The sequence below is a fragment of the Apodemus sylvaticus genome, chromosome 16, assembly GCF_947179515.1.
Source record: "Apodemus sylvaticus chromosome 16, mApoSyl1.1, whole genome shotgun sequence".
NCBI classification, from domain to species: Eukaryota; Metazoa; Chordata; class Mammalia; order Rodentia; family Muridae; genus Apodemus; species Apodemus sylvaticus.
The window spans coordinates 3,699,289-3,713,259 of NC_067487.1; the positions used below are offsets into that span (position 1 = coordinate 3,699,289).

General features: G+C 40.3%; 1 protein-coding gene across 1 annotated transcript in view; it reads left to right on the top strand.

Annotated features, from left to right (window-relative positions):
- The first annotated feature begins 17 nt into the window (after positions 1 to 17).
- Positions 18 to 13,971, top strand: part of Trip13 (thyroid hormone receptor interactor 13) — a 28,294-nt gene continuing 14,340 nt past the window's right edge. Inside the window, exons 1-6 of the mRNA XM_052159856.1 lie at positions 18 to 270; positions 1,206 to 1,371; positions 8,643 to 8,772; positions 11,265 to 11,320; positions 11,870 to 11,960; positions 13,677 to 13,749. Of these exons, the coding sequence (XP_052015816.1) occupies positions 179 to 270; positions 1,206 to 1,371; positions 8,643 to 8,772; positions 11,265 to 11,320; positions 11,870 to 11,960; positions 13,677 to 13,749 (608 nt within the window). The 5' untranslated portion in view covers positions 18 to 178. The remainder of the gene's footprint in view (positions 271 to 1,205; positions 1,372 to 8,642; positions 8,773 to 11,264; positions 11,321 to 11,869; positions 11,961 to 13,676; positions 13,750 to 13,971) is intronic.

The following is a 13,971-nucleotide window of genomic DNA, read 5'->3' on the forward strand; positions in this document are numbered from 1 at the left end:
TCGACGGGGCGGGGCGGGTTGCGGAGCGCCGCGCGGCTAGGTTCGGGCGGCGGAAGTGGATTTGGCCGGCACTTTGCAAAAGTCTATCTTCCTACAGCGGAGAGGGCTGTCCCGTAGCACGCAGGAAGGCGACCGCGGCCTCATTTCGGCCGCAGTCTCGGCTCCCAGCTGTGGCGCCATGGACGAGGCGGTGGGTGACCTGAAGCAGGCGCTTCCCTGTGTCGCGGAGTCGCCCGCAGTTCACGTGGAGGTTCTGCAGCGTAGCGGAAGGTAAGCTTTGCGGAGTCTGACAATGCGGGGCGCAACCTGGTCCGACCCCACCACGCGTGACTCCGAATGATATGGCCTTACCCCTACTCTTAGAATCCCACCCCACAGCGTCCCACCCCTTGCCACGGACCCACCTCGCACAACCCGAGCAGCCTGACATTTAACCCACTAAATATGACCTGACACGACTCCACCTCACTTCAGTTGACCCCAACAGCATGATTCGACTTTGCCTTCCATCCCACCACATATTACTCTTTGAGTTTCACCTCTCACATTGCGGCATATCCCATCCATACCCTACCACCATCCCACACTATCTGCAGGACCCCACAGCTCTCAAATGACTGGCCTATGGACGTGATGAGCTCCATATAGTAGGACTAAACCTGCCGAACGACAGAGGTGATCTCCAGCCAGTTAGGGGTGCAAGAAAGAACAAAGTCAGTAGAGCAAGGAGGTGAATACGTGTTTAGTTTTCTAACCCCGAATCTGGTGGTAGATTTCCAGCTACAAAGATGGTTAATCTCTTACAGCAGTGCATTTTCAGGTTTTCCTTAAAGGGGCTAATAACATGAATGCTCATTATGTTTCAGGCTTATCCCAAACACCGAATTTTTATTAATTTTCATAGTAGTGTGTCAAGAACTAGTGGCACCTTTTTCTAATTAGGAGCCTGAGCGTGGCTGATGGTGTGACTGCAGGTCTGGGCCCCTACAGTTGATCCCAAGACAATACACTGTCAAGCCTGATCTTGACTAATGACTTTCTTCTGTATGTATAAGGTCTGACGGAGGAAGGGGTGTGTGTTTGTGTGTTTGGAAGAGGTTCTTTTGTCTCAGCTTCCTGCATGCTGAAATTACAGCCAGACCTGGCTATACTTTAGTGCTTTTCTTAACTAAGATATTTTATGTCTGTTTTACTTATCTTTCTAGCACTGCCAAAAAAGAAGATATAAAGATGAATGTTTACAAACTGCTCAACAGGCATAATATCGTCTTTGGAGATTACGTATGGACTGAGTTTGATGAGCCTTTTCTAACCAGAAATGTTCAGTCCGTGTCAATTGTTGACACAGAATTAAAGGCTAAAGACCCACAGGTAAATTCCTAGTTCATAGTGCTGGTAACTAATCACTTAGGGGGTATGAGGTAATTGTCACAAATAGCTAACATTGACATTGATAGCAGGTTACTTACCTATCTGTTGGTTTTGGTGGCTGTTATGATCTAAGCAACAGATTCCATAAAGTCACTTTATGCAACAGATATCACATGGGAGGTTTATTAGGGAGGGAGAATCCAGAGGCTGCTTCTGGATGAAGAGGGGGGGGGGGTGCTGGCCTTTTGTAAGGGGATATAGCACATATGTGTAAGAAGGATATGTGACTAGTGGTGAAGGTAGGAATGTGTAGCATCTTGGCAGCTAGTTATGACTTATCCTGCTTTTGTTGGGTCCCTGATGCCTGATTGCCAGATAAGCTTTAGCTCTGTGTCCTGGAGCTAGGTGCTAGAGTAGGGGTCAGGATGCTCTTGACAGAGCCAGGACCAAACAGGAATTAGAATTTTACAGTTGAAGTACAGAGCTATAGAATATCAAGCTGTGCCTGAGTACTGAACAGATGTTGTGTGCTTGGGAGTATATTAGAGCAGTAGATTGTGTGGAAGCTATAGAAATGAGATAGGTTTGTTTTATGGAAGCTCTTCATCTCATCTTATGTACAGATTGATTTGATCACTATCTTCTGATCACATTTTTGGGAGCTTTGTGTTAACAGTTTCAATATACTGGGACAGTCTATCACCAGTACCGAAACACTGGAAGTGTATCCCTAAGGACGCTTCAGTGAGCACTATATGGCTCTTGCTTTCACAATGAACTGATTTTGAGGGCTGGGAATGTAGCTAGTGGTAAAAACCTTGCCTAGTTTGCACCAGGTTGTTGCGAGATAGTTTTATGTACTGTGTATTCAGATGTTGATTGCAGTGCCCAAGATCTGGTTGCAGTCTGGTTTTTGGCATTGTCCTGATATTTCGAACTTGTCTCAATGACGTGTAAAAATGTTTTTCTGTCACTTCTGATTGGTTAATAAAGAGCTGATTCAGCCTATAGCTGGACAGAATAGAATATGGCGGGGCTTCTGATCCCAGTTAGGGAATTCTAAGCAAAAGGAAGAAAGTCAGAGATGAGCAGAAAGGAAGAGGAAAAGGACCAGGAGGATTCACCATGAGAGGACAGATAGTGCAAGACCAACTTGGCAGGTAATGAATGCCACATGGCTGAGAAGCCAGGCCAGCATGGTCTAGTCAGAATAGCATAGTATCTGCCCAGCTATTATTAGTGCTTGCAGCTTGTAAGTCTCCGTGTCATTTAGTTGGGCCACTAAAATAGACTAGAAAGGCATAATTACTTGGTGGTAAAAGTAGTGATGATCCCCCCCCTCCAATAACATTTACATTTTAAGGTCCTGAGTTCAGTATTGTAGAAAGAAAATAAGTAGAAGTAAAATAGGAAATTGATTTTGAAATAAGCCTTAGGCCTAAAATTTTGTTTCTGCCACCTTTAATCTCAGCACTCAGAAGGTAGAGGTGGGAGAATTTCTGTGAGTTCAAGGCCTGCCTCATCTATGTAGGGAATTCTAGGTCAGTCATGGCTACATGACTAGACTTCATTTATTTGTTAAGACAGTTGTCCACTTTTATCAATATTAAAATATGATGTCCTTCTTGAGTTGGCTGGGATTTTAGGAACTCTTGGGATGGAGCTCTTAAGTGCTGCTATGGAAGGCAGATTAGCACAGTTTCATTTTTAGGGTAGTTTGGAAAGTTCCAACAACCTGACTACAGAGTCACGTAGTAAGGAATTTTTCTTTTTTTTTTTTTATTGATATATTTTTTATTTACATTTCAAATGATTTCCCCTTTTCTGGGTCCCCACTCCCTGCAAGTCCCATAAGCCCTCTTCCATCCCCCTGTTCTTCCATTCCCACTTCCCTGTTCTGGAATTCCCCTATACTCTTGCAGAGTCTTTCCAGAACCAGGGGCCACTCCTCCATTCTTTTTGGACATCATTTAATTTATGGATTATGTCCTGGGTATTCAAAGTTTCTAGGCTAATATCCACTTATCAGTGAGTGCATACCATGATTGATCTTTTGAAACTGGGTTACCTCACTTAGTATGATGTTCTCCAGCTCCATCCATTTGTCTAAGAATTTCATGAATTCATTGTTTCTAATGGCTGAATAGTACTCCATTGTGTAAATATACCACATTTTTTGTATCCAGTCCTCCGTTGAAGGACACCTAGGTTCTTTCCAGCTTCTGGCTACTACAAATAGGGCTGCTATGAACATAGTGGAGCATGTGTCCTTATTGCATGCTGAAGAATCCTCTGGATATATGCCCAGGAGTAGTATAACAGGGTCCTCAGGAAGTGTCATGCCCAGTTTTCTGAGGAACCGCCAGACTGACTTCCAAAGTGGTTGCACCATCTTGCAATCCCACCAGCAGTGGAGGAGTGTTCCTCTTTCTCCACATCCTCGCCAACACCTGCTGTCTCCTGAGTTTTTGACCTTAGCCATTCTGACTGGTGTGAGGTGAAATCTCAGGGTTGTTTTGATTTGCATTTCCCTAATGATTAATGATGTTGAACATTTCTTAAGTTGTTTCTCAGCTCTCCGAAGTTCTTCATGTGAAAATTCTTTGTTTAGCTCTGTACCCCACTTTTTAATGGGGTTATTTGGTTCTCTGGGTTCTACTTTCTTGAGTTCTTTGTATATATTAGATATTAGCCCTCTGTCGGATTTAGGGTTGGTGAAGATCCTTTCCCAGTCTGTTGGTTGACGTTTTGTCCTTTTGACAGTGTCCTTTGCCTTACAGAAACTTTGTAATTTTATGAGGTCCCATTTGTCAATTCTTGATCTTAGAGCATAAGCTATTGGTGTTCTATTCAGGAACTTTTCCCCTGTGCCCATGTCCTCCAGGGTCTTCCCCAGTTTCTTTTTGATTAGTTTCAGTGTGTCAGGTTTTATGTGGAGGTCCTTGATCCATTTGGAGTTGAGCTTGGTACAAGGAGATAAGAATGGATCGATTCGCATTCTTCTGCATGCTGACCTCCATTTGAACCAGTACCATTTGTTGAAAAGACTATCTTTTTTCCACTGGATGCTTTCAGCTCCTTTGTCAAAGACCAAGTGACCATAGGTGTGTTGGTTTATTTCTGGGTCTTCAATCCTATTCCATTGATCCGCTTGCCTGACACTGTACCAATACCATGCAGTTTTTATCACTATTGCTCTGTAATAGAGTTTAAAGTCTGGGATACTGAATCCCCCTGAAGTTCTTTTACTGTTGAGAATAGTTTTAGCTATCCTGGGTTTTTTGTTATTCCAGATGAATTTGAGAATTGCTCTTTCTAGCTCTATGAAGAACTGCGTTGGGATTTTTATGGGGATAGCTTTGAATCTGTAGATTGCCTTTGGCAAGATGGCCATTTTAACTCTATTAATCCTGCCAATCCACGAGCATGAAAGATTTTTCCATTTTCTGATATCTTCTTCAATTTCCTTCTTCAGAGATCTGAAGTTCTTGTCATATAGGTCTTTCACTTGTTTGGTTAGAGTCACCCCAAGATACTTTATACTGTTTGTAGCTATTGTGAAGGGAGTCACTTCCCTAATTTCTTTCTCAGTCGGCTTATCCTTTGAATATATAAAGGCTACTGATTTGCTTGCATTGATTTTGTAGCCAGCCACTTTGCTGAAGTTGTTTATCAGCTGTAGGAGTTGTCTAGTAGAGTTTTTAGGGTCACTTAAGTATACTATCATATCATCTGCAAATAGTGATAGTTTGACTTCTTCCTTTCCAATTTGTATTCCTTTGACTTCCTTATGTTGTCTAATTGCTCTAGCTAGGACTTCAAGAACTATATTGAAAGTAAGGAATTTTTCTTACCTGATGTATTAGTCAGGGTTCTCTAGAGTCACAGAATGTATGGGTAGTCTCTATATAGTTAGGGAATTTGTTGATGATTTACAGGTGTAGTCGAACTCCCCAACAATGGTCACCAGCAGCTGTGAATGGAAGTCCAAGGATCTAGCAGCTGCTTAGTCCTACAAGGCAAGCAGGCAAGGAAGAGTGAGTCTTCCTTTTTCCAATGTCCTTATGTAGGTCTCCAGCAGAGGGTATGGCCTAAATTAAAGGTGTGTGCCACTGAGTCTTTAATCCCAGATGACCTTGAACTCAAAGATCTCTTTGTTTTAAGAGACAGGATTTCTCTGGGTAGCCCCACCTGTCCTGGAACTCACTCTGTAGACCCGGCTGGCCTTGAACTCAGAAATCCATCTGCCTCTGCCTCCCAAGGGCTAGAATTAAAGGCGTGGGCCACCTCCACCGGACGAGATCTCCTTGTCTTAATCTTCTGGAATTCATAGCCTCTGTGCTTCAAGATCTCCATGCCAAGATCAAGGTCAGAAACTTTGTATCTCTGAGCCTCCAGATTAGGATCATAGGTGGACCTTCTAATTCTGGATTGTAGTTCATTCCAGATAGTCAAGTTGACAACCAGGAATAGCTACTACACCTGATAATGAGGCAGTTCTGTACATATGAATAAATGTGTGTTACACATTGTTGCTAGCCAACATTCTAAGTTTTTCTATCAAATTTGATTGATGACATGCTTATTAATGTAAAAACATCTCCAAGCTATGACTGGAGAGATGGTCCAAAATTTAAGACCACTTGCTGCTTTTTCAGAGAACACAGGTTCAGTTCCTAATACCCACATGATTGCTCACAACCATCCAAAACTTCAGTTCTAGGGGACCGGATGCCCTCTTCTAACTTCAGAGGAACCAACATACATTTGAGGTGTGTCTGTGTATGTATACATGAAAGTAAAACATTCATACACAAAATAAAATAAATCTTATTTTTTTAATGACTCAGAGCTATGATAAGTAGATAAAGGCCCAGGTAGACAACCATGTGTGATTTCCAGACCCCTGCAATCTACAGCGTCACTTTTACTAAGCACTTAGTTTAGGAGCTGAGTCATGGTCAAGGAAACAGTCCATTCAGTTTACCTAAAATATTAAAGATCCTTAACTTAAAGGAGCTATTAATAATTATGTTGCATTAGAATACATCACAGACCATGTTCCCTTTTTATGTACTTGTGTCATACTAAAGTTCTCTGAATTGCCACTTAGGTCATTTTGGTGGAAACCAAATATTCTATAGTATCTCTTTGTCAAACACCTGCCCAAAACTTAGAAATTCTCTGGTTTTGTCTTTTCTTCAGTTTCAGAGGAGTCATGACCATAATCTGGTTCATTATAAAGGTCTCAGAGAAGACCCAAAACACAATTATTGCCATCTCTATATACAGTCAGAAGGAAAACACAGCATGATCATTTAAATAAAAAATTACCAGTCCAATAAATTACTAACTAGCTCTAGGGATTTAAGAGAAATATTAGGGTAATAACAAAATAGTAGAGATAACTTTGAAGACTGTAATAAAAACAGTTATATAGTAGCAGATAGGCCATTTTATAAGACTATAGTAGCCATTAACTTTCAGATAATATACCATTCACCTCAATGTTCATGTTTGTTCAGTTTTTAATTTATTTTTTTCTGGTTCTTAATATGACATGATAAAGTAAGGCACAGGCTCACACTGTAATTTGAAGGCCTAAGGTTAAAACAAATATCTCTTTCATCGTAGCTCCATGGCCTTTATCTCAAAAAAGGGACACAGTTGACATAGCCTATTTACCTCTAAAGTGTAAGACTAAGCCTCCTTTGGGCCACTTTAAATAGAGAGGGAAAAGAGAGTAGGCCATTCCAGACACTTTGCTGCTGTTTGAAGTGGAAGTTCAAGTCTGTATGGACCTGCTGGGTCCTTCTTGTAATGACTGTCTTGTTGATAGAATGAGGGGTGGAGGCTCAGCTTCCTACTGATATGCCCTGGATATAATCTAGTAATAAATACTTAGGTTTCTTGACTAACAGTTAAATCCAGAGTCGGAAGGCAAATTACAAAATTAGTTGAGTTTTCTTGTAGTGACAGAACATTGAGCAAAATGATAAGGACGTGTCACAAGAAAATGAGCCAATCTAAATTTTCTCCAAGTATCCAAATCTAGAACAAAGACTGTTACAGTAACTACTGTAGTTTTAAGTCATAACCCAAAACAATATAAAGTCCCTAATGATACAAATAAATGATAAATAAAGCAAGTGAGGGAAAGATACAAATATTCTTCATAAAATTTGTTGCTTCCCTTCAAAGGGTAGCATTTAAATCCACCACCTAACTCTTCTTTGGGCCTTCCTTAGTACCTTCAAACTAGGTACACTGAACTGGTAAACTAGAAAAGGGAAGATACTAATTTCTCAGTGGACATACCTAACAGCATGCCCTTGGTCAAGGCTAAAGTCATTAGTCACAGTGCATATATCCTGTGCCTTGACATGATGTCATGGTGAAATTGCACTTTATTTCCCATTTGAATCCTACTCTGATTTTAGGAGGAAACAAGATATTTGGCCATTCTAAATGAAGGACGGACATAAAGATGGCCTACTGGGAAAAGAAATAGAAAGGAAACCATATGGTTGTATGGAAAGCCAGTTCTGGTCAGGCCTGCTCGAATGACTGTACTATCATGAGTTTGGTTATAGAGAACTTTCTTTTTTATGTAAACATTGGCATTTTCCTCAATTGTTAACTTCACAATGGCAGTAAAAGAAAAGAAAATTTCTTAAAAATTAGTTGTGTTAGGAATGATAGGGCACACCTCTTTAATCCCAGTGCTTGTGAGGCAGAAGCAGTTCCATCTCTGAGTTTGAGGCAGCCTGGTCTACATAAGGCATTCTAAATAGCCAGCCCCACATACCAAAACCCTAGTTTTCAGGGTTGGTGGGGTGTCACGAGCCCAAAGGGGAGACATAGATAAATACCTTAAGAGCTAATCCTAGATCAGAAAAGAAATGCTAGACTTTTTAGCTAATTTGAGAACTAGTTTTTTTTATTTATTTATTTATTTTTGGTTTTGTTTTTTTTTGTTTGTTTGTTTTGTTTTGTTTTGTTTTGTTTTTTTGGTTTTTCTGAGACAGGGTTTCTCTGTAGCCCTGGATGTCCTGGAACTCACTCTGTAGACCAGGCTGGCCTCGAACTCTGAAATCCACCTGCCTATGCCTCAAGTACTGGGATTAAAGGTGTGCACCACCACTGCCCAGTGAGAACTAGTTTTCAATAACAGTATTCCTTGGTCTTTATTTTGGACTTCAGCATATATACTACAAGTAAAGGAGTGCTTTGAGTTACATAGATGTATTTTCTTTTTACCTCATCAACAGCCCATTGATCTGAGTACATGCACCATTGCACTTCACATCTTCCAGCTGAATGAAGAAGGCCCCAGCAGTGAAAATTTGGATGAAGAAACAGAAAATATAATTGCAGCAAGTCACTGGGTTCTGCCTGCAGGTACAGGGTCCTGACAGTAGGATAGTGGTGGAGAGAGGCAGCTAAGGAAGGCATAAATTAGAAGCTTATGACACCGCTGGGGTATTCCATGTCACTTAATGAGAAGATTTGGTTCTTTGGTTTGTAAGATTTTAGGATGCTTTATCCTTTTTGAAATAAAAGGATCTCACTGTGTTAGCTTTCTATTATTATAGTAAATGCTTGAGACAATTAGCTTATAAGGAGAAGAGTTTATTTTGGCTTACAGTTTAGTTCATGAAATAGTGACTCCATTGCTTTATTTATGCCTTTAGCAAAGCAAAGTACCATATTGTGGGAGGGAAGGGTGGCAGAGGAAGCCTATTCTCTTAATGACCAGATGTAGGAGAGAGAGAAAGAGGCCTATGTCCCGACTATCTTCTTCAAGGACATGATTTAAAACCTGGGTCCTATCTTTTAAGTTCTACCTTCTAGTGACATCATGCTGATGATCATGCCTTTAATATGTGGGCCTTTAGGGAATACTACAGATTTGGTTGATGGTGATTACAAAGGAAGGAATACATTTCTGAATTGAGACTGTAGTTCTTTTAGACAAATACCTCATTGTGTCTGACTAAGGCTGTCAAATGCCTGTTATTTTATTTTACTTATAAATATAAAAGTTGTATGTGTCTTTTATCTGAAAACTAAATGGTCCAAGGTAGGTTAAAAACCTTAGGTCAGGATTAAAAATTTCTACAGTACCCACTCAATTTGTCTCCTCTATCAGGCAGTCCTTGCCTGCTGTGACAATGCTTCTCTGAGGACTTTGCTACTGGGTTCCAGCAGGTAGTAGCCAGGAATTATTAATTCAGTCACCAAGTTTTATGTTTCTACAATTTGTTTTTTGATTGTTTAAGACACACTTTAAGTAATAATGTAAGGCAAATCTAAGAAGAAATAGAAATGGCAACATTCAATGAAAACAAAAATATAGTGTACCATATTTATGGAAATACATTAGCCCCAAAAGGAAATGTATAGGTTTGCATTTGAAATAAATATCTTAGACCTGGACTTTTTCCTCCAGAGACACAGAACTGTTTTAAAAAACAAAAAAAAAACAAAAAAAAACAAAAAAAAAAACAGAAATGGCAAAACTGAAAATATTAAACAGTGGCATTTTTTTCAGGAAAACATTTTAGTGCTTGGATATTTCATTCATGCCTATAATGGTTTTTGATCAACTCAGCTCCGTTCCCCTCCCTCTAATTCCTCCCCTGTCCTCACCACCATTTTTGCCTCCTAACAGCATGTGCTGCTTTATTTTGTTGTTGCTTTTGTTTTTCTTAAACCCACTGGGTCCACTTGGTGCTGCATCTACTGGAGCACATTTAGCCTTCCAGGGCCTGCAACCCTGAAGAATAAAATTCTCCTTCCCCTAGCAGCCATCAGTTGCCAGTAGTTCCTGAGGTAGGGGTGGAATTTCAAAAGCCATCCAACTAATACTGTTATGCTGCAACATGCAATAATTCTAGCTCTTAAAATTGTTTTCACTTCCTTGATGATCCCTAAACCTGAGGGTACCATGTGATATAGATGTCACATTTAGAGCTAAGAACTCTACAATCTCTTATTCTCCACCTAGACCTGTTGTCTGCCTCAGTATGGCAATTATATCTATTACAGAAAGAGGCTCCTCTGATGAGGGTCAAAAGGTGCACTAATGTCTGGGTATAAAAAGAGAAGAACTTGGGGTGGGAGTTCATTATTGTGTCTACTTAACAAATAGAATTAGGTTCTCCCCTAGGCCTATGACCTAGTCAACCATGGAGTTTTATAGTCCAGTTAATGATACCAGGGTTGAGTTCAGTCCTGTGGTTTGAGCTTTAAATCAGAGATTAGTTAGTTACTCTTACAATATTTAGTCCACTAGTGCACCAATGGGTATTTCTTGCCAGGCCAATCAGAATTCATTATAACTTCCAGGGTTCACAGTTGTGTAAAACTGTTGATAACTTTCTCTTGCAGTAGCATGCATAGAACCTCTAGCACTATGACATCTAGCCTGGAGGATGGGGAGAATTCATTTGTAAAAGCACTAGTCCCCAAACATGAAGAGTAGTTCATTTTATCTCTCTTACATTGGGGATTAAACTCAAGGCCTCACATAAACCCAGATGAGCATTCTACCTTTGAGCTTCATGCCAGGTCTTCCTTGTAGGTTTGTTTGTTTGTATGAGATAGGGTTTCACCCAGGCTGTCCTTGAACTCACTCTTAACCCTGACAGGCCTTGAACTTGTGATCCTCCTTCCACTTGAGCCACCAGACTTGGTAAGAATAATCCTTTTATTTCACTTATCTGTTAAAATTATATGACTGGCACTTATTTTAGATATTTACTTTTTAGAAAAGTTGAACTTTGGGAAAAAAGATAAACCACTTGCTCTATCAGTCTTGATCTGAAGTTAGAAAGTATTGGTCTCAATTCTTCCTAAAATTGGGCTTTTTGTCTTAATCTGTTTGACAGCTGAATTTCATGGGCTTTGGGATAGCCTCGTGTATGATGTGGAGGTCAAATCACATGTAAGTTGCTGGACTTTTTTTCAGAATATACTTACTGTCTTGCTCTCTAGCTTCACTGTGTCTTGTGATTCAAGAGCGTTTTTTGGAAATCCTGTCTACCAGTGGCCCACATCTGAATGCCAATCCATCAGAGATTCCCCAGCATAGAACTGATCCTTTAGGTAGAAAATGGTCAAGAGACTAGCCCTTTTGGAGGGCATACTAGGAAACTCACTTGGCATTTGGAAGCCACCTTCTCAGGCTTCTGACAGATATACAATATGCATACCTTACTTCCTGCTCTGTTTTCAAGGAGGAAGCTTTTTATCTGAGAAGTACTTTGGACATCTTGTATGTTGTCATTATAAGGTAAAAGTAATGATTGTTTTTCCTCTTAGAATGATAGCAACCAGGATTTTACCTTCTTAACTTTTTAAAGATGCCTTCTAGAACATGAACAACAGATGGGAGATAGTCTCTGAGTATCAGGAAGTGCAGGTCTTCATAGCATGCTTTTGGAAATCTTTGCCTTACAGGTGCCTGATCTGCCTTTCTGCTTTTCCACATTAGCTCCTTGATTATGTGATGACCACCTTACTCTTCTCAGACAAGAATGTGGACAGCAACCTTATCACCTGGAACAGGGTGGTACTGCTACACGGTGAGGTGGGCGGGTTTTCATGTGACAAAAATGAATGGCTTGAAATTGACTTGTAATATCTATTCCTTCTACAGTGTTATAGCTCTTTCATTTCAGAAGGAGTCAGAATTGTTCTTGAACATATATGTGGGGTTGATTTGGTTCACTAAAGTCTGACAAATTTGTTAGCTGAATTTCTCTTGGGGGCAACTTGTTTGCTTCCTTTTGACCTTTTTTTATATTAAATGATTGCCTATTTTCCCAACTGAACATAATTGCTTAGAATAAGCAAGTCTACCTTTTTTCTTTGTAATAGTCCCTACTTCTCCTTATGAGAGTGAACTACAGGAGCCATGTTCTTAAAGAAATTGTGTCAGGTCCTTTTTAGAAGGAAATTGTTGATTTGCTACCACCTCCATTGCTACACAGATATGGAGCAAAATAAAGACAGCACCCATATCCTGGCCTTGGTGGCACATACCTTTAATTCCAGTACTTGAGAGGCAAGCAGATCTCTGTGAGTTCAAGGCCAGCCATGTCCACAGAGCAAGCTCCAGAACATCCAGAGCTGTTACACAGAGAAACTGTCTCAAAATGACAAAAAAAAAAAGACAACACCCACATTGTAGCAAAGGAGAAGCCTGGGTTAATTATCCTGGTTATTCCAATTATGATTGTCAGATTGCCCAACATCTTTTAAGTAGTATCGTTTAAGGAGCTGGAGAGATGGCTAAGTAGTTTAAGAGAACCCTTGCTTTTGCAGAAGACTGGAATTCAGATCCCAGCATCCACATGGTAATTCACAACCATTTATAACTCTAGTTCTTGGGAATCTGGTATAACCTCTTCTGTCCTCTGAGGGTTCTGCATGCACATATTATACTCCCATGCAGGTAAAAACAAAATACTCATACACATAAAATGTAAATAAATCTTTTTAAAAAAATTAAAAACCTGGCTATGGTAGAGTAGACCTTTAATCTCAGTCCTTAAGGGCAGAAGAAGCAGGCAGATGTCTTAAGTTTGAGAACAGCCATGGCTACTTAGTAAGACCTTGTCTCAAAGAAGAAACCAAGTAAATGTATGTGGATGTGGTTCACAGTTTTTAGAGAGCAATTCCATTACCAATTTTCTTTGCTGTTTGAGGCCTGTGGTGAAGCATATGAAAAAACAGTCATCATATCATAGCCAAGACTGAAAAAGAGACCAAGGTCTCTCAGTCCCCTTCAGGTACTACACTTCACCTTTCATTTTCTACAACCGCCCATGACACCACTCTGGGGACCAAACCTTTAACAAATGAGTCTAAGTGACAATACAGATATAAACTGCTGTTCTGGTCTAAGGTGGGATACAGGCCACCTTTGCATTGCCTGCAGTGAAAGATGCCACTGCAGGAGTGGTCTTGTACCTCTATTTACCAAGAAAGCTGTATTTGGCCTTTGAAACATGCCTTGATGAGTATGGACTTCATAGAGGAAGTGTGGAGACAAGAGCTGGTGTCACCAAGAGGTAGAGCAGACATGTGTTTTCAATTTGCCTAGAGGAGCTAAGAGCTGGGAGATCAGAAATTGGAGAGTCCTTATTAGTGAAGTCCAATCAGGGCTACATGCTAAGACTCTAGAACTTTTAAACTATAACTTAAAATAAATTAATACTTAGAGTAATAACAGTAATAGTACTTAACTATGCTTCAAAAGCAATGGCTTGAATATATTTCCTTGGCTATTATTACAGGTCCTCCAGGTACTGGAAAAACATCCCTTTGTAAGGCTTTAGCCCAAAAACTGACCATCAGACTATCAAGCAGGTAACTTTGGTGACAACTGAGAGGAAAGAAGCAAGCATGGGAGTTGTGACATTTAAAATGTTTGTTTTCTGTCATGATTCATGAGTTCCTCTCCTTGGGTGTAGGTCAACTCATTCCTCTATACTCAACATGGTCTCAGGTTTGATTCAGTCTTGGAAAGACCCTGAGGATAACGGTGGCAGCCTAGCACTGTCCTACAGCATGTGTACTAAAAGAAAGGTT